We start from the raw sequence: 26,697 nt of genomic DNA, 5'->3' as shown, positions 1-26,697 counted from the left end.
CTTCATCGAATTCGTGATCACCAATCTTGGTATTTAGTTTCTTACCGTTCTCATTTTGCTACTTCTCATTACTTTCGTCTTACTCCGATTTACACTCTATCCATATTCTGTACTCATTAGACTGTTCTTTCCATTTAGAAGATATCTTAATTCTTCTTAATTTTCACTCAGGATAGCAATGTCATGTTGACTGGAATACTCTCTTTCAAATTCTGAAGGTGGCAGGGGTAAAATACAGGGAGCGAAAGGCTATTTACAATTTATACAGAAACCAGAAGGCAGTTGTAAGAGTCGAGAGACATGAAAGGGAAGCAGTAGTTGGGAAGGGAGTGAGACAGGGTTGTAACCTCTCCCCGATGCTATTCAATTTGTATATTGAGCAAGCAGTAAAGGAAACAAAAGAAAAGTTCGGAGTAGGTATTAAAATCCATAGAGAAAAATGAAAACATTGAGGTTCGCCGATGACATTGTAATTCTGTCAGAGACAGCAAACGACCTGGAAGAGCAGTTGAACGGGATGGACAATGTCTTGAAAGGAGGGTATAAGATGAACATCAACCAAAGCAAAGCGAGGATAATGGAATGTAGTCGAATTAAGTCGGGTGATGTTGAGGGAATTAGATTAGGAAATGAGACACTTAAAGTAGTAAAGGAGTTTTGCTATTTGGGGAGCAAAATAACTGATGATGGTCGAAGTAGAGAGGATATAAAATGCAGACTGGGAATGGAAAGCGTTTCTGAGGAAGAAAAATTTGTTAACATCGAGTATAGATTTAAGTGTCAGAAAGTCGTTTCTGAAAGTATTTGTATGGAATGTAGTCATGTATGGAAGTGAAACATGGACGATATATAGTTTGGACAAGAAGAGAATAGAAGCTTTCGAAATGTGGTGCTACAGAAGAATGCTGAAGATTAGATGGGTAGATCACGTAACTAATGAGGAGGTATTGAATGGAATTGGGGAGAAGAGGAGTTTGTGGCACAACTTGACTCGAAGAAGGGATCGGTTGGTAGGACATGTTCTGAGGCATCAAGTTATCACCAATTTGGTACTGGAGGGCAGCGTGGAGGGTAAAAATCGTAGAGGGAGACCAAGAGACGAATACACTAAGCAGATTCAGAAGGATGTAGGCTGCAGTAGGTACTGGGACATGAAGAAGCTTGCACAGGGTAGAGTAGCATGGAAAGCTGCATCAAACCAGTCCCAGGACTGAAGACCACAACAACAACAAACAACAGCAATGCCATCAGCAAATCGTATCATTGATATCCTTTCACCTTGAATTTTAATCCCACACCTGAACTTTTCTTTTATTTCCATCATTGCGTCGTCGATGTACAGATTGAACAGGAGGAACTAAAGACTACAGCCCTGTCTTACACTCTTTTTAATCCTAGCACGTCGTCCGTGGTCTTCCACTCTGATTATCCCCTCTTGGTTCTTGTACATATTGTATATTACCCGTCTTTCCTTATAGATTCCCAAATTTTTCTCAGAATTTCGAACATTTTGCACCCTTTGACATTTTCGTACACTTTTTGAAGTCGACATATCCTATTAACGTGTATTCATTTTTCTTTAGTCTCGCTTCCATTATCAATCGAAATGTCAGAAATCCTCTGTGGTGCCTTTACCTTTTCAAAAGCCAAACTGATAGCTATCTAAAACATCCTCAATTTTCTTTTCAATGTCAGCAACTTGGATGCATGAGCTGTTAAGCTGATTGTGCGTTAATATTCGCAATTGTCGGCTCATGCAGTCTACGGAATTGTATGGATGTTATTTTTCCGAACGTCAGATGGTATGTCGCACGACTCATACACCCTACACACAATGTGAGTAGTAGTTTTGTTCCCACTTCCCCCAACAAATTCGTGAAATTCTGATGGAACGTTTCTGTCCCTTCTGCCTTAAATCCTCCATAACTCATTTAAATTCTAATTGTAATACTGGATCCCCTATCTCTTCTGTATCGATTCTTATTTCTTCTTCTATCACATCAGACAACTCTTCCCCCTCATGGAGGCCTTTAATGTACTCTTTCCATCCATTCAGTCTCTGTTCTTCATTTAACAGTAGTATTCCCTGTTCACTCTTAATGTTACCGCCCTTGCTTTTAGTTTCAACGAAGGTTCTTAGTACTTCCGTATCCACTTCTTTTGGCACTGAACCTTCCTGACTTGTCTCTTGAACTTCGTCACTACCACATTGTGATCTGAGCCTATATCTGCTCCTGGATACGACGTACAATCCAATATCTTATTTCAGAATCTCTGTCTGACCATGATGTAATCTAACTGAAATATTCCCTTGTCTTCCTACTTTTTCCAAGTACGTCGTGAGGTGGCGGGGCCAGCCTCCAGACGGCCATAGGTGAATGTCGAGACCTTACTGAGCTGGTCGCTTTCTGCCAACTTTCTGCAGTACCGGTGTCGATAGGTCTTCGGATCGCCGGGTAGCCGTGCGGTCTAGGGCGCCTTGCCACGGTTCACGCGGCTCCCCCCATCGGAGATTAGTCATCCCTGGGCATGTGTGTGTGTGTGTGTGTGTGTGTGTGTGTGTGTTTTGTCCTTTTCGTAAGTTAGTTCAAGTTAGATTGAGTATTGTAAGCCTGGGTACCGATGACTTCAGCAGTTTGGTCCCGTAGAACATGCCACAAATTTCTAAAATTTCGATAGGTTTCAGCAGCGTCTTCGACCGGATCCGCCACCAGTTTCTTCTCTCGGTGGCGGAGCGAATGGAGCTCCCATCGTCGTTCATAGCTTCCACCTGCCGCTTTGTTTGCAATGCCACACCCATGGTCCAGGCGAATGGACGTTTGACTGGACCGATCCCTGACCAGCACTAGGTCAGTCAGGGATGCCCTCTGTCTACTACTTTGTATGCAAGCGCTCTCGAACCTGTTATCGAAGGCTTCCTACCCTGTCGTACAGGACATACGTAGCACAGCCACACTTCCACTGCCTGGCCTTTGTGGACGACGTCCAACTTCTCGCACGCTCTCCCACAAAATTACACGATGCCACAACATCGATCCAACATTATAGACAATCATCGGGTAGTCACCTCAACATTACCAAATCTATGATCACGAGCATCTAATGTGGACTCAAGGTGAGGGACCACTACTACTGTCCACTGTGACAATGCTCTGTTATCGTGTATCGACTTTACGGCCTCCACCGAGCGTGCAGCAGCGATATAATACCACTCAATCCATGATAAGATTTAGGCACTGCATTGATACGAATGGTCATCACGTCTAACACCTGTAAATGGACATTCATGCCACCGTTTCGACCTTCGTTGACCTTCAAAGACCTTACTGTTGGACATCATGGGATTCCTCTCGATAGCCGGTATCAGAAAATAAGTACCAAACTATAGCATCCAATTGAAAAAAAGAAAGCTGACCCTCATATCTCTGACTCGACCCCACCTAGCAACAAAAAACCAAAGTCATATTATAGCTCCCATTGTCCCATGCAGCATTTTTCCCTCAAACTTTTCAGCCACTATGATACTTTCGGAGTTATTCGAGGTGGCAATAGTTAGTGACTCACCCTGTATGCCTTTCACTTTCATTTCACTTTAGAAATGTTATACTTTTGTTTCCTTCAATTTTCGATATGTTGATCCATTTGTTGTGCTTACTAAAAACATCTTATACAGCCAATTTATACCAGATTTTGCAGAAGTATATAATACTATCAATCCATTAATTTGGCTTTAATAGCAACTTCATCCATCTTCACATAATTACTGACAATTTTTTCCACTAAATATTTATATTTTGTTTTTCATGTCTTTCACACACCACTAACTTTAAGTAATATTGTTATTTTGGGGTTTTCTTTAAACACACGGGAAATTGTCGAGATGGTGCCGTAGAGAGGCAGAACGTCATTACTCAGTTTTGTACTACTCAAGTTACATCGCTTTTGTCTTTGCCCTCGACGAGTTGTCAAACAATAATCAATAATCCTTCTTTTTCCACCCTTCTTCTGTTTTTAGCCTGCGAACAGGATACAACTAAAGTCAGTTATCTACAAATCAATACTAGGTATTGATCTGAACTGAAAATTATGTACTTCAACTGCGAAGCATGGTTGTCACTCTGCGATATTCTGTGTGATCAAATTGCCAAGAGCTTTCCATATGTGTATACGTCTTTTCATGTTGGTTGAGTCAGAGGTTCTGTTGCCAGAGACCTCTGTTGTACAAATCAAAGCTCTATTACTGTATCGTATTGTACAGTTGTAGATCTGTGAAAGAGTTCGCGACTACAGTTTAGAAGTACAATATATAGGCTGTACATTAAATCACTATTGTTTGGAAAAAGACTATTCATATACAGTTAAGTCTCTTTGCGTCTTTTAGTGTTCCTCCACAAATGAACAAGCACAAGATAGGCGTTGTGCGTCACAGTGGGGATTACTGTTAAAATTTCGAAAATATACGTTCGTAAAAGAGACAACCAACATATTTGTTACCCCTACGTATCTTTCGCGGAAAGACCGTAAAAGCTAGGACAGAGAGATTCGAGCTAATATGAAGGCTTATCACTAATAATACTCCCCTCGCCCTATCCGCTAATGTAACAGGAAACTGTGAAATTGATACCATTCAGAAAATAACATCCACCACAAGCAACAAGGTGACATATGGATTATAACTGTGTGTCCTATTACATATTTTATTATTTCCCAATTACATAAAAGCTTTATTTAAGTGAAATGTCGGGCCGGCCGGGGTGGACGAGCGGTTCTAGGCGCTACAGTCTGGAACCACACGACCGCTACGGTCGCAGGTTCGAATCCTGCCTCGGGCATGGATGTGTGTGATGTCCTTAGGTTAGTTTTTTTTAAGTGAAATGTCAACAACAAAGCCAGTCCAGGTACGTAATGACAGTTCAGGTGAGAACAATGGAGGAAAAATTTATTTGTTATTATAATGGTTTGATCTCACGTATGAATTTCCTTGACAAAAGAAATTACAGGTCCGGAAATAATGAACGACAATATATTTCTTCACGACATGTGGTAGATCCTGTCTTGTCCGCATGGCTAAATCATTACAGTAGTATGTACTGTGCTCCAAATCGAATTCAAAGATCGATTCCAAATCGTGTCAAGTGCATTCTGTGAACGAATAAGGAACAGCCTTCTTGTCTAAAATCTGAAGGACGATGTTACACGTTAGGGTGATTATCAGTGAAACAGTGATCCACGTCGACAGTGAAAAATAAATCGACAAAAACGTAATTTTCGCCTCGTAGATATCGTGTTACCCAATATTTGGAATCACTATTGGATAGTTTCAGGCGGGACGTTTCGATAAATATAACTATGATGTAAACATTATTTTATTTCTGTAGTTTCTACATCTACATAGATACTCTGCAAGCCACAGTATGGTGCATGGCACAGGGTACCCTGTACCATTACTAGTAATTTCCTCTCCTGTTCCACTTGCAAATAGAGGGACGGAAAACGATTGTCTGTATGCCTTCGTATGAGCCCTAATTTCCTGAATCTTCTCTTTGTGCTCCTTACGCGCAATGTATGTTGGCGGCAGTAGATTCTAGTGGAGGTCAGTTTCAGACGCCAGTTTTTTAAATTTTATTTTTGGTGTTTCTCGAAAAGAACGTAGCCTCCCCACCAGAGTTTCCCATTTGAATTCCACAACCATCTCAGTAACACTTACATTATGTTCAGACCTACCGGTAACAAATCTAGCGGCCTGCCTCTGAATTGCTTCGATGTCTTCCTTCAGTCCGACTAGTCACGGATCTTAAGCACTAGAGCAGTACCAGCGTGCCATAGCGGTCTTCCTTACAGGTGAACCATTCCTTCCAAAAATTCTACCAATAAACCAAAGTCGACCGTTACATTTCGTAGCCAACGTTATGCCCAGATATTTAAAAGACTTGACTGTGACAAGCAGGGCACTAGTAGTAACGTATCCATGCATTACAGGTTTTTTCTTCCTACACATCAGCATTAACTTACATTTTTCATATTTAGAGCTACCTGCCATTCTTCACACTAACTGGAAATCTTGTCTATGTCGTTTTGTGTCTTCCTACAGTCATTGAGCTTCGGCGCGTTACCGTACACCACAGCAACATCAGCAAACAATCACAAATTGCTGCCCACGCTGTCCGCAAAATCATTCGTGTGTGCAGAGAACAACAGCGAACCGCTCACACTTCCCTGGGACACATCTGACGATAACCTTGTCTTTGATGAACACTCGCCGTCGATGATGACATACTGGGTTCTATTACTTAAGAAGTCTTCGATCCATTCAGATATCTGTCGACTTATTCTGTATATTTGTACCGTCGTTAACAGCCTGGAAAGGGATACCGTGTCAAATGCTTTCCGGATATCTAGAAAAATGGGCCGCCTGTTGCCCTTCATCCACAGTTCGTAGCATACTATGTGAGAAAAGGTCAAATTGAGTTTCACATGAGCGATGCTTTCTAGAACCATGCGGATTCGTGGGCATAATGTTCTCATTCTCAAGAAAGGTTAATATATTCGAATGAGAATATATTCAAGGATTCTGCAGAAAACCCGAGTTAGGGATATTGGTCTGTAATTTTGCGGGTCGGCTCTTTTAAACCTTCTTATATACTTCAGCCGCCTGCGCTATTTACCTGGACTTCGTGCTGGGCGAGAGATTCACGATAAATTCAGGCTAGGTAATGGCCAACGACGTAGAGTACTCTTTGTAACACCGAATTGGGATTCCATCCAGACCTGGTTATTTATTTGCTTTCAAATCTTTCAGTTGTCATCCATACGGGACTCTGTCCGTTGCATGACTCCCCTGTATGAACGACTTTTGAGCTTGAAGTCGGCTTTCGTTTTGCTGTCTTCAGCTGCCATACTAGACTGATCAATAAGGGACTGAATGGAAGTTATAGACCCTCTATCAATTATATATGTAATATATAATTATAATATAATTATATATATATATATATATATATATATAATTTTTTTTTTTTTTTTTTTTTTTGAGTCGTCAGTCTTCTGACTGGTTTAATGCGGCCCGCCATGAAATCCTCTCCTGCGCCAACCTCTTCATTTCAGAGTAGCACTTACAAACTACGTCCTATATTGTTTGCTGGATGTATTCCGTACTCTGCCTTCCTTCACAGTATTTGCGACTTTACATACGACCAGACATTTCTTGGGTTCTCTGCCAGATCTTTTGCTAAGGTTTGACGCTGGTGGTTGCATGCTTCGCACATAGACCTTTTGACCTTTTGATAGATGCGCGAATCACTTCTAACCTTCACTTGTTGTCATTTGTGCATTCACTTTTGAAACAAGAGCTCAACAGCCGGTGCTTCCTCAGCACGTTCCGAATTTCTTGGTTAAACGTTGGTGGATCTTTTCCTTCCTGTATCCACTTACTGGACACATTACTCTCCAACCCATGCTTTACAATCTGCTTAGTTTCATGTGGATGCGTTACTTAATCATCATTCTGCCTAAGATCACACAACCTGCTTGGAAGCGATAGAATGAAAAATAAGACATAGAATCTAATCGCTATTGTGTTTCTATTACGCTAAAGAATTTTAATGTTCTCTGTATTTCAGTGGTTTTTGCATTCAGTAAATTATGAATGAATAAGGGCGATCTGCATGGCTTTAGGCACAAAATTGTCACTAAAGTTATATAAGTTGAGAACATGTGAAGTACATGACAAAAATCACAGAGGTTTGAGTTGCTTTGTCGCATATGTGTTCTAAAATAGTGATGAGTACCATTAAAGGGTAGAACGGAATATAGCAGAAAACTGGATTATAAACAAGGTTGGTTGTCAACAAAAGATGGAGTAAATCTTAACGAATTTCTTAACTGCAGATTTTATTATTTTTGTAGTTACAAAAGGTATGGAATGATTTATGAATGACACTGTGTGTTGTTTGAGATGTTGGCGTCAGCTGCTGATGTTAGTGGCTGTATTTCCCGTAGCCTCCATACCCTCCAGCAATGCCTCCAGAGTAGCCACCACCGTAGCCACCACCGTAGCCACCGCCGATGGCACCACCGTAGCCTCCACCATAGCCTCCTCCGTAGCCTCCGCCAATGCCGCCGCCGTAGCCTCCTCCGAGACCTCCGCCGACGCCAGCTCCGCCTCCCACGACGACAGGTACTGGCTGGTTGACGACGACGGGCTGTGGTACTGGTACGGGGACAGGACTAGGGACACTCACGGGTACTGGGACTGGCCTCTGCACGGGGACAGGGTACGGCTGTGGGACGGGCACCGGTACCGGCCTGTTGACTGGCACTGTGACAGGAACCCTGACTGGTACTGGGACAGTACGCTGCACTGGTACTGGGTATGGGATGGGCACCTGCTTGGTGATGGCGATGTTGGTGACGCGAGCGCCTCCAACAGCAGCGGCGATGCCGCCTCCATAGCCGCCTCCATAGCCGCCTCCAAAGCCACCTCCATAACCACCAGCGTAGCCACCCCCGTATCCACCACTGATCCCGCCGCTGCTGTAGCTGCTGGCGCCGATGCCGTGGTCGATAGTCGATCCGTACCCACCGCCGCCATAGCTACCCAGGGAGCCAATCAGCCCACGCTTTTCCACTTGCTTCTCCTCGGCCAGAGCCAGTCCAAACAGCAACACACAGACCTGAAAAAGTTTTCTTGGTATGGAATGTGTACCATGTTTGCTGTAAGGTTACGATTAACAGCACATCTCACAGAAGACTGCTCACGGTGCAGATGTTAACAGTTTATAAATATTATGCCAGCCTTTCAGTATATAAGAAACACTGAAAATTTCATGCACTCTGAATATGGAGAACAAGATTTATGAAAGCAGAAAAAGAACACTGGGGGTCTTTTAGATCAGTGTAACTTTTGGTAAGAAAGCGGTATCCAGAGAGGCATTTCTGACTTTGTGCTTGATAATAGATGCAAAAGTTACGAAAAATAGATCCATCCGATTTGACAACTTAGAGGAAGGGTTCGACAATGCAGTATTGTGCGTGCTGTTTGAAATTTTTAAATGTGGAGTAAACTATAGGTAAAGGTGGGATAAGAGAGATTAGTGTTGCTGGAAAAAAAAGAACGAACTTCCCAGATTAATAGGGTGTAAGACAGATATAGAATATTATGGTCTCTTATGGCCTGTCTACATGTGGATTCAATAATAACGGAAATAAGAGAATGTTTCAAGAGTGCGAATAAAATTCTAGGTGAAAAGATATATACGATGGCATTCGCTATACTCAGTGAAAGTGATAAAACCCAGGACCCGTTAAATGGAATGAACAACTTAATCAGCACAGAATATGGACTGACAGTAAATCGAAGGAAGACGAAAGTAATGAACAGTAGCATAGATGAAATTAGCGATAAACTTAACATTACAATTAGTCACTACGATGTAGGCGAAGTAAAGGCATTCAGCTAAATTGGATAAAAATAACACAAAATGGGGAAAGGAAGGAGGACATAAAAGGTAGATTAGGACAGGCAAAGAAGGCATTTTTTTCCAAGAGAGGTCTGTTAGTAGCAGACATTTCAGAAAGAAATTTCTGAGAATCTACATTTAGAGCACAACATTCTATGGCCGAGGATCATCGGCTAAAGAAAAATAGGAAAGAAAGGGAATGGAAGGGTATGATATGTAGTGCTATGGAAGGTTGTTGAAATTTAGGTGGACTGATAAGGCAAGGAATAATGATTTTCTCCTCTGAATCGGCGAAGAAAGAAGCATTTGAGAAACATTGACAAATGGTTCAAATTGCTCTGAGCACTATGGGACTTAACTTCTAAGGTCATCAGTCCCCTAGAACATAGAACTACTTAAATTTAGCTAACCTAAGGACATCACACACATCCATGCCAGAGGCAGGACTCGAACCTGCGACCTTAGCGGTCGCGCGGTTCCAGACTGTAGCGCCTAAAACCGCTCTGCCACCCAGGCCGGCAACATTGACAAGAAGAAGGGACAGGATGATGGGACATGCGTTAATATATCAGGGAAGAACTTGAACGGTACTAGAGAGAGCAGTAGAGGGTTAAACCAGCATAAGAAGACAGAGATTTGAGTACGACCAAAAAAATTCAAGTAAACGAAGACATATGATGCAGTTGCTATTCTGTGATGAAGAGGTTGGCACAGGACAGGAATACGTGGCGGGCTACCTCAAACCAGTTAGAAGATATTAAAAATGTGAGTCTTAAATGGGAACCATTAGTTCATTACATAAATCCAGTGTCCAGTTCAATTTCCGCTAAGAGACATTTAATGTGTTACTTCTCCCAAAGAAAATTAGTGCACATACTCAGATGCCTTTGTTAACTTGAACAATTTACTATTAGAGGGTTACTGTTCACTAACTGCAATAGCTAGAAGAGTCCTGCTTTCCGATAGACCGACGAGTGAATTTATTATTAACTCATTCTTCAATTCAATCTATCAAGAAGTTGTGTGATGAGTAGAGAATTATTTACGAGGAAATAAAAACTTACATGTTTCACTACTTCGGTCAGAAACCTGCGCTTAACGGAACACAATTACTGCACAACACGTCTAATATTGCAGACTTGACAACAACACATTAAAGAAGAAACTAAGAGAGTTAATGAATAGTAATGAATGGTTATTAAAAATGATCTCAGAAAAAGTAAGTTTCTGCAGTTTGTTTGCATTGGTGGACATCATCAACAAGGAATACCTCACAGTAGGTATCAATCGCGGTGTTGGACCTCTTAGAGTGGCACATACACATCAGAAGGTATTACTGCCGGCTTTGATCTCTGTCTGGGATATTTCATTGGTATGCTAACAGTTATGTAATCCAACCAGTCAATCAGCGCAATTTGGGCTCTTTTAAGATGAAAAAGTAACCTATGCATATTATTTAATTCCAATTTAATATCTAAACTTGTATTTTCAGAGGCGCAGCATTGGGTTTGCCAGAGTTTGTGTAATGAAGTTTCGATGTTGACGCTTTTCTAGAAGTGAAATCCTTACCGGAGGAATAAGTATGTTTAAGAAACAACGTAAAGACTAACAAAATATCAGCTTGTCTTTCAGTAACTGAATTCCACGAACAAGTACCCTCAGTGCAGAAAGCAATGCATTAGAAATAAAAGTAGTTGTTAACACATGTCATTTTACGATGACCCTTATTTACAAGTAATTTTTGTAATATATGTACTTAACTGGTACGTGATAAAAAGAGATATTTCCATATAATATCTCAGTCTGCTGGAAGTCCAAAAATTGTTTGCTGTTTCTGCTCTCTGTTAAAATGACTTTTGTCTAGAGTGTATATCTTGGTGTCAGAGAGAAGACTGCTGAGGACGTCAGGTTCAGTTACTGGTTCGTGTTTCCTTATGTATTCATTTGTTAATCCATGAAGAAATACAACAGTGATTTTGTGCTAATCACGGTTTGAATGCAGTTGGTATGAAGTTCATTATAAACAACATGAGAAGAGAAGGCTGTAGATGCTCACACTAATGAGGGCGTTTTGAGGAACGAAAGAAGCGTGAACAAGAGGCACATTCTTACCAGGATCCTCATTGCGCTGCTGAAGATGGTGGATGCGTTGCAGGCAATGACTGATGCTGCCTGAGCTTCTCTCTGGAGCTTATATACACTACCCTTCCCTTCCACCTCCGGTCTAATTACACGCCAGTGGCGTACTCTCCGGAGCGAAGAGCTAGATTGCAGTTTCACGAAAGCGTTAGTGAAATACCGTGGACTATTATGTAATTTCATCAGTAAGGATTAATACATTGTCTCTTACCTCTTTTTCTTATCAGAATTACGGTTATACATTTTCGACCGAAAGCTGTCAAAGATGACGCTGAAAGCCCGCATCTCGTGGTCGTGCGGTAGCGTTCTCGCTTCCCACGCCCGGGTTCCCGGGTTCGATTCCCGGCGGGGTCAGGGATTTTCTCTGCCTCGTGATGGCTGGGTGTTGTGTGCTGTCCTTAGGTTAGTTAGGTTTAAGTAGTTCTAAGTTCTAGGGGACTGATGACCATAGATGTTAAGTCCCATAGTGCTCAGAGCCATTTGAACCATTTGATGACGCTGAAACCCGTGAAAATTCTAAAAGAATTTCGGTTCATAACGGGGAAAAATTAAAATTGATTTAAAAGAAAGTTAAAAATCTACTGAAGTACGTGCTGGTACAGCAAAACTTGTAGATCGGACGCTTACGATGTAGGGAGTAAAACCAGGTAGAAATCAATGCATGCACGTGCGTACTAGCGTAATGTTTGGCTCAGTTCCAGTCTGGATCTGCATTTTACCAGCCATCACATTAGCGTTTACGCAACGGTCACTGTAGTGAACGATGTCTGCAATACAAAGAGCAGCGATTACTCACTCCACACACCAAATGACCAAAATTTAAGTAGCGACGAAGATCGAGCTAACTTACAAAAATTAAATAAGTATAAAAAGAGAAAATTATTCTTGTGAATGGTAACAGAAATAAAAGAGGTTTCATCCCAGGAACAAGTAGAAGAGGATACTTGTCTGAGGACTGGTTGTCAGAAAATGAGATATATGTTCTGTATTTTTACGAACAATAGTTGCAGAAATGCTATGTCATCGCAGTAACTGGCGACAATAAACATGTAAATAAAAGAAGCACATTTAGTATATGTAAAACACGTGTCAGTTACATCACTACAATATAGTAAATAACTGTTATAGACAACAGTTGGTCAAAATCTTTAGTGTATATCAAAATTATAAAAACGGTTAATATTGGAACGGCCATCCATGGCTGTAACTATGGTATGACAATATGTAGAGTCATAATCTCCTTAGACAGTCTTAATTATCACCAAGCACAGCTGCTAATATAAGTATAACGAAAAGGCTGCAGCCATCCTAAAGTAAGTCATCAAAAAGCTCAAAAAAGAATATTTCTCTAAAATCAAGCTGTTCGTTCAACAGCGATAGTGCTTTTTTTTAATGTGCATAGAGAGTTTGAAGATGGTATTGTCCAAGTTTATAACCAGAATCTTGACGGTAATGTACAGTCCACGTAAATGATCGCTTAAGCGGTTTCTTCTGATCACTGGAGGCCATATTGTGGCAGTTAGTCTTTCGCTACCACCGTCGACCAAAGCTGAAGCACGAAGATCGACTTCCAAGCTACCAGACATCCGTTGACTCCTCAGCGTACCGTACTCTGCCACGGCTACCGATACTGACAAGCCATTGCTACAGCGGCCTGGTAGAGCTACCTTTGCTGCAGCGAGTACATACAAATGCCCACAAGGGAGCAGTCTGCACACAATAACGATTACAGCACGCCTGTCATTTTGTTTCTTTTACTTAAATCAAGAATGATAGGATTGGAGACGTAAAATTTTACGTGTGTATGTAATTTATATATTTATTGCTCTATCAATATTTCTTATAAATTCAACTAAACCAATCAATGTAGTATATCTCACGCGTGATTGGTTATCAATGATGTAAAGTCCGCCCCCGGTAGCTGAGTGGTCAGGACGACAGAATGTCAATCCGAAGGGCCCGGGTTCGATTTCCGGTTGGGCCGGGGATTTTCTTCGCTCAGAGACTGGGTGTTGTGTTGTAATAATCATGATCATTTCATCCCCATCGACATGCAAGTCGCCGAAGTGGCGTCATATCGAAAGACTTGCACCAGGCGAACGGTCTACCAGACGGGAGGCCCTACTCAGACGACATTTACATTTAATGATGTAAAGCTGTAGGCGATGGCCGGAGCTTAGAGTATATAATCTAGACCAAAGCTGTCTCATTCAGCAGTGATAACCTTACTTCTATGATTTCACGCCATCTGCCGCCACAAGCAGCCGCAGTGGGTATTACATCTTACTTTCCAATTATTGTAAAGTATATTTTAAGCTGTCAGGTGTGAAAATTACCGAACTATCAGTTTAAAAAGTCACGGCTGCAAAATACTGACACGAATCCTTTACAGAAGAATGGAAAAACTAGTAAAAGCCGACCTCGGGAAGGATAGTTTGGAATCCAGAGAAATGTAGGAACACGCCAGGCAATGCTTGATCCTACGACTTCTCATAGAAGATAGGTTAAAGAAAGGCAAACCTACGTTTATAGCATTTGTACACTTACAGTGAGGCTTTTGACGATGTTGAATGGAATACTCTCATTCAAATTCTAAAGGCGGCAGAGGTAAAATACAGGGAACGAAAGGCTATTTACAATTTGTACAGAAACCAGATGTCAGTTATAAGAGTCGAGGGGCACGAAAGAGAAGCAGTGGTTGAGAAGGGAGTGAGACAGGTTTTAGCCTATCCCTGATGATATTCAGCTTGAATATTGACCAGGCAGTAAAGGAAAAAATTAAAACTGTGGTGTAGGAATAAGGGGAGAAGAAATAAAAACTTTGAGGTTTGCCGATGACATATTAGTTCTGTGAGAGACGGCAAAGAACTTGGAAGAGCAGTTTAACGGAATGGACAATGTCATGAAAGGAGTATATAAGATGAACATCAACAAAGGCAAAGCGAGGATGTTAAAATGTTGTCGAATTAAATCAGGTGACAGGGAATTACATCAGGAAATGAGACAGTGAAAGTAGTAGATGAGTTTTGCTCTTTGGGAAGAAAAATAACGGTTGATGGTCGAAGTAGTGAGGATATAAAATGTAGACTGGCAATGGCAAGGAAAGCGTTTTTGACGAAGAGAAATTTGTTAACATAGAGTGTAGTTTTAAGTGACAGAAAGTCGTTTCTGAAAGCTATGTATGGAAGTGAGCTATGTATGGAAGTGAAACATGCATGATAAACGGTTTAGACAAGAAAAGAAGCTTTTGAAACGTGATCTTGTAGAAGAATACTGAAGATTCGGAGGAGGTACTGAACAGAATTGTGGAGAAGATAAATTTTTGGTACAACTTGACTAAAAGAAGAAACCGGTTGGTAGGACACGTTTTGAGGCCCAAGGGATCACCAATGTACTAGAGCAGAGAAGCGTGTTGGTGGGGGCGGGGGGGGGGGGGGGGGTAGAAACCGTAGACATAGACCAAGGGGTGAATACAATATACAGATAAAGAGGGATGTAGGTTGCAGTAGTTACTCGGAGATGAAGAGGCTTGCACAGGATAGGGTAGGATGGAGAACTGCATCAAACCAGTCGTTGGACTGAAGACCACAACAGCAAAAACATATTTTAGGCGTCGTTTAGCTGTATTTTCATCCATCTGTACTGAATACGTATTATTAGTGTGTTGCAGCGAGGAAAAGCCGGAAGATGGTCTGAGTCAAGCGCCGAAACCGATTGCTAACAAATAAAAAAACTGAAAACGTGATCGAGGGTGTTTTATTTGATTTTTAGCATTTAATGTAGATCGCTGTGCGCCAATTACAGAATACTTCCTAAATTTTAATAACAGAAATGTGCATAGTAGTAAACGACAATAGGCTCCACTGTCGAAACATCATCGAATAACAGTGTTTACAATATGATACATGAAATTAAAACACTGAAAATAAGTCACTACTAACATTTGGTGACTCTGTACACAATAACATTTCCAGAAACTGATCTAGAGAGAGTTAGAGTTTAGAGGAAAACAGCAAAATTTTGTTTGCTACTTCACATGCTATAGCCTACGAGTACCTTGTAAGAATGGTATCATGGTAAAGACCACATAGAATCGTGGGTGACGCCACTCTGAAATAGCGCCGTATGAGCTACTTCCAATCCAATTTTGACTGTCGTATCACTCACTATGAACCAGAAAATCACCTCATGAAATAATATCCCCTACGGGTCATTATTCCACTCAGTTCATGATACAGGACAACATAGTATTTGTAAGTGGAAAAGAAATTATTTAGAACCACTATATGGGACACTACAAAATAAGAGAGAGCTGTAAAACAACGGCAGAATACACCTTGTTGTGGCAACCGTAGAAATCGTATACTGAGAGTAAATGGCTTAGAGTTTTAAAAGTTTTAATATTTTAAGATGCGAACTGTTTACAACACAAAAAATGGCTCTGAGCACTATGGGACTCAACTGCTGAGGTCATTAGTCCCCTAGAACTTAGAACTAGTTAAACCTAACTAACCTAAGGACATCACAAACATCCATGCCCGAGGCAGGATTCGAACCTGCGACCGTAGCGGTCTTGCGGTTCCAGACTGCAGCGCCTTTAACCGCACGGCCACTTCGGTTTACAACACACTTTATGGTTTAAAAGTTTTAATCTGACTATATGAGAACTGCTGCAGCCTGTGTATAAGCGACTGAGAATTTGGCTTATGTTTACAACCACCAAACTATAAATCACACATACTTAACCGTAGACAAGGCACTGGTTGAAAGTTTGCTAATGTTGTTGGGGTAGCTTCGTAACTGCAGTTGCTGTGAACACCGGCATGGCGCCGAATCTTCGCAACAGTTTTGTGGATGTCTAAGTTGTCTCCCGCCAATGAAATATGAAAATAATGGAAAATCGATGGAACGAGCTCGATCGGCAAACAAATTCAAAGTTTTAGCGGTCCACCTTCCTCTCAGTAAAGGATGCCTTTCAACAAGGTGTAGCCTGGGATACGAACACCCGCCAAAAGCTGCTTACGAATAGGCGCTAGGTCAGGGTCTTGTTTACACTTTAAATCGCTGAAGAGCTGGGGAACCTCGGTAAGAACGCTGCCCGGAAGAACTCCTGTCTCAGGAGGACGTCGAGGAACTAGCTCACGCTCCTCTCCGAACATCCGACTGAAGACTGAATTCATCAGCAACCAAGTTATCAGAACCTCTAATATGGCGCATTTGAAAACGGAAGATGGAGATACGGAGGGCCACCTCGCGATCCTTCCTGTCTTTCTAGGCCGAGGAGGACCCAACTAAGGGGTTGGTTGTCAGTCTAGAGATCGGACTCCCGGAGTTCCAGGTAAAATTTAAATTTCTCGAGAGCGAACAAGACAGCCAATACCTCACACTAGTAAACAGAGTATATAAGTTCGGCGCCCATCAATCTTCTAGAGATGTGACGAAGGACGCTTCTCTATCTTGCTGGAGCGACACCGTGGCAACACCAGCATTAAAGGCATCGGTCTGGACAACGAATCTTTGATCAAAATGAGGGATAGCTAAGACCGGCGGATTAGTTAAGGCAGTTTTAACTGCATCAAAGACGGCCTGCTAGTTTTCTTCCCACACGAAATTTTGCCCCTTCCTACGCAGATTGTTAAGGGGGGCGGCGGCAGCGATTTGGGCAAAATTAGGCACGAACTTGTGAAAGTGATTTTCCATGCCAATAAACCTGGAATGCCCTTCTTGTTTACCGGAGGGGGAATGTTCCTTAAGCAGCGGTCGACTCTAATTCCGTCGCCGGACACCAAGTGCCCCACAAACGAAACTTGGCACCTGTCCAAAGTGACATTCGATGGTTTAACTGTCAGACCAGCCTTCCGCAGTCTAACTAAAACCTGACGAAGATGTTCAAGATGTCCGCTGAACGACCGATTATAAATGACCACATCGTCTAAGTAGTTATAGACTAGCGAAACCCTAAATCTCCCAACACGTGAGCCATAAACCGGGCCAAGACGCAGCACCAGTGGACAAAAGAAAAGCTGTTGAATTTGTATTGGTTCAAATCAGTAGAGAAGGCTGTGGCTGGCTTGGAATCTCCAGTAAGAAGTATTTGATAATATGTCTGATTTAAATCTAGCATGGTGAAATAAGAGGGACCCGGAAAACATATAAAGGCGTTATGGAGGTCTGGAAGTGGCACTGACTCTAAAATTACTTTCTTATTAAGGGAACGATAATCAGTAAATGGCCTCTAATCATTGTCTCGACCCTTAGGAGCCAAAAAGATCAGGGAGGCGAAGGGAAAGCGGATGGTCCAATTGCTCTCTGGCCGAGCATATGATTTGACTTCTCCTAAAAGACAGCCATCTTTCGTGGGGAGAGGCGGTTAGGCGCTTGTCGTACCGAGACATCATCAGTAAGACGGAACTTGCACTGGATGATTGTATCAGTCAAGACATCAGAAAACTCATGCAAAACGCTTAACAATTCTCGCTCCTCCCTGACTCCCAAATGACTGACGTCAGATTCTGGGTCGTGCAGCTGGAGGGAATTGACACGACCGGCAGAACGGTACGAACACAGCGCTATCTTTTCTGAAGGAAATTTAAAGTAAAGGCTGTCAGGGCCAAAGTCGAGCATCAGACCAGTCCACCATATAAAGTCTCTCCAAATGCTTAGCGTGGCAAACAAACTCCTCGCAAGAAAAAAGGCAATCGTCCGAAAAACCCATAAATAGTCAGTTTCCCCTTTATTTCTCCAACCAGTGGTAACTCTTGCCCATTGGAAGCACGACATGTCTGAGAAGAACGGCGTACAGGAGGGAACTTCCAAATGTTCCTGAACTCTGAAAACCAACTGTAATTAGGAAGTGAAACGGCGCTACTGAAGTCTAACAAGACACAAAAAGGCATAGACCAGCACAAATGTAGGGTAGTGGAGAACGCTTAGCAGCAATGATGAGGGTGCAACGGGCTGGAGGCCTCCGCGAACGGTGCCCCCCTTTCCCTGACGGCGTCAGCAACTAGGTCTTGATGGATGCTCGACAGGACGTTCCCACACCACATGATCACTAGATCAACGATGAAAGTACCGTCTCCACTGGCGTTCCGGAGATAAAGAAGGACGAATGTCATTAAGCGAGGGAAGGCTTGAAGCTCGCCCTCCTCGATACGGACCACGCTATTCATCAGCAAACCTTAAAGCTTCAGTAGAACGGAATAACTGGTTTAGTTACGAAATGGTGGTAGGTTACTGCCAAAAATTATGTGCGTTCGGTCCTCGGGCATAATCCCTTCTGAAATGGTAGAAACGACCTCCTGTTATCCGACACTCATGTACAAGGCGGCAACTGCGGCCCAAACACCCACTCATTCTGGAAACATGCCCTAGGCTGTGGCTAAGCCATGTCGCCGCAATATCCTTTCTTTCAGGAGTGCCAGTCCTTCATGGTTCGCAGGAGAGCTTCTGTTAAGTTTGGAAGGCAGGAGACGAGGTACTGGCGGAAGTAAAGGTGTGAGGACGGGGCGTGAGTCGTGCTTGGGTAGCTCAGTTGGTTGAGCACTTGCCCGCGAAAGGCAAAGGTCCCGAGTTCGAGTCTCGGTCGGGCACACAGTTTCAATCTGTCAGGAAGTTTCACGCACTATAAGGGCTCATACGTTGCCTGAAGGTGGCAATAATGTGTCCATTCTAATTCACTGTCAACAGCAAAGATTAAATTGCTTTTAGCTTGTGGGATAAAGCTGCGATGAGCGCCTGGTGCTGGCGGACACGTCACGTTTAGAATAGTCTTTTATTACTAATTAGCCTCCCACCTCTTAGCATACAAGCACTACTGATATCCTAGAAATTAAAGACAGCGCCTGTCCGGCGTGCCTCTGCCCACACACAGTACACTGAGTGTAGCGGCTCCCTACTTACCGTCTCGTCTCCCTCACCAGTGGCGGCACATGCACTTGAAAAAGGACCTGCAGCTCCTTGTAACTAATGGTACAACAATGGCGCTTCCAGCTCTGTTCAGCAAGGCTCCGCTCAACATATATTCAAAAGGGCTATCATCTACTCACTCCAGTAGGGTATAACCAACAGTAAACCGGTGCGTCAAGAACAGACGTTCTCCCAGCACTAAAGCGAGTTGTGGTATTACGTATTAATATTGGTCGCCAGTCTAAATAAGCATTCTTGTGGCAAGCAATAAAATAAAGCGTAAGGCAATGCTAAGGATAACCTAACATTCCTTTACCCACACACGAAACTCTTTCTTTATATTTGTTCACACTACAGCAAAGTAACCTGACCTCGCAGATAAATGTACTACTAACTTGGAGGTGAGACAAACAAATGTCCAATGAGATAGCAAACAGTAACATATGCCTCTCAAAAACACGTACCTTAAAAGAACTAGATGCGGTAATTTACAGAAGCTGTCACCAACACACATGAGACTAATAGCAATAATAAACAGGCAAAAGCATAAAATTATTCTGACTTAAATCATTAGGTCTATTAATGATCATACTCTATAAGATCACTGCTTAATACTGGGTCTCTATGCCTGTGCATTAACCACCTTGCAATAGAATAGCTCACACAGTGAATATTTTTTTCTTAAGCTCAGTTTGAAGCAATTAAACAGAATGTAAATCTGAAGGAGCCTTTGCTTTGCTTCATTAACTAGCCTAGCGCATGAGAGCCCTTAACTAAGTAAAGCACAACAAACTTTTTAAATAACAAATGTGCTTTGATAAGCAGTCTTTTAACCTAATCAATATATAGTTGGCTGCGCAAATGCAACGCAACATTAAATTCAAATTCAAACACTTTCTCATGAAAGGAACAGTAATAAAACTTTGTTATTCTGACCAAAGCGCATAAATGCAACAATTAATAATCATTTTCACTTCAAGTCAATATTATTGTTCTTTTAACTAACAAGTTTACAGTCTTCAGGCAGCTTTTCAAGTGAGGCAAATAATTTGAGAAAATGACTGCAGATTGATTTAAAAATGCACTGGAAGTGGACTTTTGCTCAAACTATAAAGCTGACCCTTAAACTCTATTACCCCAAACATTAGAAAGCAATCACCACTATTTTTACAGCTGCCGAATAAGTCTTCCCATAACAAATTAGGACACTCGAAATTAAATTCACTAGGATAGGATTCCTGTGATTTGGGATAATCACAGGTGCAAATTTCACAAATACCTGGTCCATTTACACAGTGCCAAATATAAACAATTTAGTGGAAGGCTGGTGGCACTGGTGGCGTAATTTGCAACGGCTGTTAACATGGCGCCGATGCAATCTTTGCAGTACTGTTACAGATCTTCTTGGCGGTGGTATTATATTCGTATTTTTACAGTGCCAAATACCATGCCATTATAATAGTATCACCAAATGCTTCCGACGCCCGTAAATACTGCTCTTAAGCACCTCTGACCTCAAAACTCCAAGAATATGAATCACAATGATCTGCTACTGTTAGCGAGATGTTAACCACAATATTACTCAGTCCAGATTACTTATCCATCACACAGGAGAAGTTGTCACTTTCGCGCCAAACACACCTTTTCCACTCCGCCAGGCTACTTCCGTAGATGCGGGGCTTTTCCAAGTCTTTTACATTCAACTTTACGTTCCATAACTATGGTTCAAGTCATTTACAGTATATTATACGAGGCGTGTCTTTTAAGTAAGTACCGTCTAATGCTTATCATAGCATTGTACCAGTTTTTGAGTACCCCCCACATAGAAGTCTGCCGCCTGACTTGTTAACCACTGCATCACCACTGTTTTGACTTCGTCATCGTCTTGAAGACGCTGACCACCCAGATGTTTCCTCAAGTGCAGGAACAGATGGTAGTCACTGGACGCAAGATCGGGGCTGTACGGAGGATGATCTAGAGTTTGCAGCAAACCGATGCCCTTGCTGAACTTCCATGGACTGTTGCTTTGATTCTGGTGTGACGTAGGCCACCCATGTTTCATCACCCATAACAATTTGGCTTAAGAAATCATCACCGTCGTTGTGGTACCGCTCAAGGAAATTCAATGCACTGTCTAAACGTTTGGTTTTGTGCATATCCGTCAACATTTTAGGTACCCAACGTGCGTACAATTTTCGGTAATTCAAGTGCTCGGTCACAATGCCATACAAAACACTACGAGAAACATTAGGAAAGTCATCCCGCAAGGAGGAAATCGTAAAGCTTCTGTTTTCTCTCACCTGATTGTCCACTTCCTGCAGCAAACTTTTATTAACGACCGAAGGACTCCCTCATTTGTTTATCATGCACATTTGTGCTGCCACCTTTAAATACTCTCACCCACTTTCTTACCATTCCATCATTCTGAATGTTTTCTATGTAAACTGCACAGGTTTCACGATGAATGTCGATCGCTTTTAGGCCTTTAGCACTAAGAAATCTTATAACAGTCCGTACTTCACAGTCGGCGGGACTCACGGTTATCGGAGGCATCTTAAACACTCAGTACACAACGTAAACAAGGAAGAATCAGACTGCATTGGCGTCAGTACGAAAATTAAGGTACACGCTTCCATGTAAAAATAAAATTATTGAGATATCTTAGCACGTCTTTTTTTTTATATTTCGAAACGGTACTTACTTAAAAAACACGCCTCGTATAACAATCATTCCAATAGTTATTTAAATCCACAAGCACAGTTTAAACAACATCCTTCAAAAAGTTCAGATAACTGAAATATGCATAGTCAAAAAATAGGTGTTACAAGTACTTATGCTAAGACCAATCAAATCAATTAACATTCGATACGGGGACTGCTCGTCGACCTTGTAAATCAAGGAAGTTTCCATTCATCTAGCACTGTATTTGAATGCTCGAAATAGCACGAATTTTTAGGTAACGGAAAGGATCTTCTCCAAGGATACATCTTACTATGTTCACATTTATTGCAAGCCGCAACACACTAACGCTAATTGCTGGTAAAAGAGTAAACTTTATTTCATGGAATATCATTTTTAATCGGAACACCAGCTCACAAATCGCGTTCAGCCTCCTAAATTAAGTTTACAATTATTATAATTTTCACAAATTCTTCATTCACAATCAGCTATGTCTCAATATTATCGCTCATTTAGTGAGGGATGATGGACTAATACAGACAGACTTCTTGTTAAACAGAAGTTACTTACCTTAAAAAGTTCCATACTTTTTGACCATAAATATGTATGTACAACAAATAACATACCGACATAGACTTGAGTTTAATGGATTCACATTTTAAAAAAATCTTAAATCTTTTTAATACACGATAAAGTTCCCATATGTTTACACCATTAATTCTACTGAATGGAGATATATAGAAATATCACTAAATATATGCAAATTCAGTAGAAGCAGAAAAGGGAAAGGAGATGGGGGAGGGGGATCTATAGCCACCATAACGGAAGAAACGAACACAAACAGGAATTTAAAAATAACATCTTACTTTCATGTGAGAAAAACAAATGAATTTTTACTTTCAAACTTTCTCATATCTCTCTAAATTTTCCAAATTCCCTGCCAATCTGATTCACCTGAAGAACAGATTACTTTCAAATCTCAAAAGAAATCGATCCAATTTCTGATTTCCTCACACCATTCATGTGTGTGTAAGGGGAGAATAATGTGAGTGGACGACCAAGAACGGATTAAAAATGGTGTAAGTAGTAGTCTTTCGCCTCTACTGTTCAATCGTATATCGATGAGTAATGATGGAAATAAAAGAAAGGGTCACGAGTTGGATTAAATTTCAAGGTGAAAAGATATCAATTTTACGATTCGCTGATAACATTGCTATCCTCAGTGAAAGTGAATAAAAATTACATGACTACGAAGTCTTTCGCGACGGAGTCCTTGCATAAAAAGTTCTCGGTTTACTTGCCGCGTCAAATTTGGATAAAATCCCAAGCTTTAGATGACTACCTCCGTCATCTTCGTCAGGGGTAAAACTGACTGTCGTGGACCGGTGAGGCTTCCGCTTTTATAAGCAGTGGACGGTTTCTCATTGGCTGGATGACGTCACGGTGAAACCGATGCGTACTGAGGTGGCGGCCTCTATATCCATAGATTTTGTTTGCGCGCTTTATCCAGCGTTGCTTGCAGCGCCATCCATCGCAACAGGCGGAGAACTGCGAGGAATGTAAGAAGTCTCCCTCTGTGCTCTTTCTATATCAATTGCGCGCTTCCATGCATTGCTGAGTGCATAACCGGAATCTCTGAGAAACCGTCCACTGCTTATAAAAGCGGAAGCCTCACCGGTCCACGACACATCAGAGGGTTGGATCCCCTCATTCGAAGGCGCCTGATTGCAAAGTCTGGGCTACTCTCAGGTTGGAATCTCCGCTTTCGAAGATTGTGTCTGTCTGTCCGTCTGCCCGCCGCTGCCTGCTGTTCGTTCGTTCGTCCGTCCGTCCGTCCGCCTGCCTGCTCGCTGTCCGTCTGCGCCGCTACCACTGCTACCTGCTGTCCGTCCGTCCGTCTGTTCGCCGCCGCCGCCGCCGCTGCCTGGTCGCCGCCGCCACCGCCGCCGCCGTCGCCGTCGCCGGCCGGTTCCCACCGCCGCCGCCTGGTCGCCGCCGCCGCCGCCGCCGCCTGGTCGCCGTCGCCGTCGCCGCCACCGCCGTCGCAGTCCGACCCCGGTCGTCGGTCGTCCGACCCTGGTCTTCGTCCGTCTGCGTCTTCGTCCGTCTTCGTCTGTTCCCAGTTTGTGTCCTTTCCTTTTCGTGCTGTGCGTTTTTTCTTCCTGTCGTCATGTCCGCCCCCACCACCACCGTCACTACTACCACCACCGCCATCGTCTATACATCCCCTTCCGCCGCCTCCACCACTATAACTTGGTGTGCCCAGTCCCACCCCCCTCCTTCCATCCCACCTCTCCTCACTCTCCCTTCACCCTCTCTCTTTGTCGCCCCCTCTCCCGCTTCTTCCTTTCGCTCCTCTCGTTCTGATCCTTTCCCCCCACACCCCAGCCTGTCACTGCAGCTCCGGCTCGGGTGGTGGCCCGTCGGGCCACTGTCCACGCCCAGCTCTCCCCGTCACCTTCGCCATCACCGCCGCCACTGCCACCGTCATCGTCATCGTCGCCGTCGCCTTTGCCTTCACCGTCACCGTCACCATCTCCGGCGCCGACTCCAGCCCCGGGACCTGCCACTCCACGCCACATTCCAGTTGTTCCCATCCCCCACACCTCCTCCGCCGCCGTCAAGCGCCCCAGTGGCACTCCTGTCTCGTCTGCTCCAAAAAAGGCTCCGCCTCGTCCCCCTTCCCCCACCCCTGATGCCATGGATGTCTCCCTGCCCGTCCCTGCTCCCTCCTCCTCCTCCTCTACCCCCTCCTCCTACCACTACCTCCTCTCCCGTTCGGATCCCTCCCTCCTTGAAGCCCGGAACCTCACCCTCTTCCTTCGCCAGAATTGTCCTGGTGCCCCCATCTCCCTCCTCACTCCTCGCCATGATTCGGTACTCATCTCCTCCCCCAGCCCTATACTCCACACGGACCTCCTTTCCCGCATCCCTATCACCCGCTTTGGCCCTCATGCCTCTCTCACGCCTGCTCCCTCGCCATCTCCCTCCCGCCAACCGCAACCTCCCCGTCACCCGCCGACCCTCACCGCCGTGATCACTCGGCTCAGTCCAGTGATCACGGAGGAGGAGGTGTTGGCGGAGCTTCAGGCCCATCCCCATCTGGAGGTGCGTGCGGTTCGCCGGATCCATAACGCTGCCAGCCCCACCCGCCTTATGCGCGTTTTTCCTGAGCACGCCCTCTCCATAGACCGTCTCCTGAAGGAGGGTGCCCTCCTTTTTAACCAGCGTTATAAAGTTGACCCCTTCCGTTCCCCTCCTCAATCCCTCCGCTGCCAAAGGTGCTTGCAATATAATGTGCACCCAACATCTGAGTGCCGCGAGGCCCCCACCTGCCCGCACTGTAGGCAAGCCCACTTTTTACGGCAGTGTCCCAATCTCCAGTCCCCCCCCCCCTCCTGTAATACCTGTAACCTCTCTCATCCCACCTACTCCCAGAAGTGTAAGGCCCGACCCCCTCCTACCACTCCTGAACTCACCGTTCCTGTCCGCCCTCTGGACACCCCCAACCCTCCTGGCAACTCCCTTCGCCCACCCCCTACCGCTGAGGACATCATCCGATTCCTCACCATTGTCCTGCAGAATGTACATCCTTTTCAGCGCCCACACACTCTCCAACAGATCTCCCTCGCCGCCCGATCCGTTTTCCACCTCAAAATGTACGCCACCTACTCTAACAACCAGGCCCATTTCACCTTCTCCCGTCTTGACACCCTCGTTTAAATCCCTGTCATGGCGCGACAGCAATGTATCCTTTTCAACAACATCCGCCTCCTTCCCGCCAACAAGAACCTCTTTCTCCATACCCTTGCCACCCACTGCGTGGACGCCTTCCTCCTTAATGAAACCTTCCTCCAACCCCACCACACCATCTACACTTCGCCCTACCTCCTCCACCGCTCCGATAATCCCCTCCCAATTGCACGTGGCGCAGTTGCCATTGGGCACCATCGCCAGATCCCCGTTTGGCTCCAACCTCTCCTTCCCGACCCCACCGAACACCTGATCCTTAGTCTCTTCTTCCCTGGCCTTACCGTTACCTGCGCCACCATCTATGTCCGCCCTAACGCCCGTATGCCCTTCGACTTCCTCTCCCACATTGACCGTACCTTCTCCTCCTACGTGATCGCCGCCGACCTCAACATCCATAGTCGTTCCGCCGCCCACGTCCCTACTGTCGCCATCCACCCCCACCATCCTACCTTACCCCCATAGGCCATTCTCCTCCTTCGTGAATCCCGTCGTCTCTACAATGCCTTCCTCCGCACGCGTGACCTGGACACACTACGACGCCACCGGCAACTCCAGCGACACATTCGTCTTTTGCTCGCAGCTAAGAAACGCCGGGACTGGCGACAGACATGCACCTGTTTAAATGATACCCTATCAATCAACTCGTCCGAGTTCTGGCCAGCCTTCCGTCGCCTTACCGGAACTAAACCCTCCCCCTATTATCCTCTTCTCCATTATGATCACCCTTTCCCTGACCCCCTTAGTAAGGCCAATCACTTTG

At 43.9% G+C, this 26,697-nt stretch overlaps 1 protein-coding gene across 1 annotated transcript in view; it reads right to left on the bottom strand.

The window, feature by feature from the left end:
• Positions 1–7,873: 7,873 nt before the first annotated feature.
• LOC124594592 overlaps positions 7,874–26,697 on the bottom strand; it is a 79,070-nt gene continuing 60,246 nt past the window's right edge. Inside the window, exons 4-5 of the mRNA XM_047132964.1 lie at positions 11,571–11,721; positions 7,874–8,672 (exon numbers count right to left, since the gene is read on the bottom strand). Coding sequence (XP_046988920.1) covers positions 7,977–8,672; positions 11,571–11,721 — 847 coding nt within the window. The 3' untranslated portion in view covers positions 7,874–7,976. The remainder of the gene's footprint in view (positions 8,673–11,570; positions 11,722–26,697) is intronic.

Source organism: Schistocerca americana, chromosome 2 (assembly GCF_021461395.2).
Source record: "Schistocerca americana isolate TAMUIC-IGC-003095 chromosome 2, iqSchAmer2.1, whole genome shotgun sequence".
In the NCBI taxonomy this organism is placed as follows: domain Eukaryota; kingdom Metazoa; phylum Arthropoda; class Insecta; order Orthoptera; family Acrididae; genus Schistocerca; species Schistocerca americana.
This window is presented reverse-complemented; position numbering and strand designations above follow the sequence as displayed.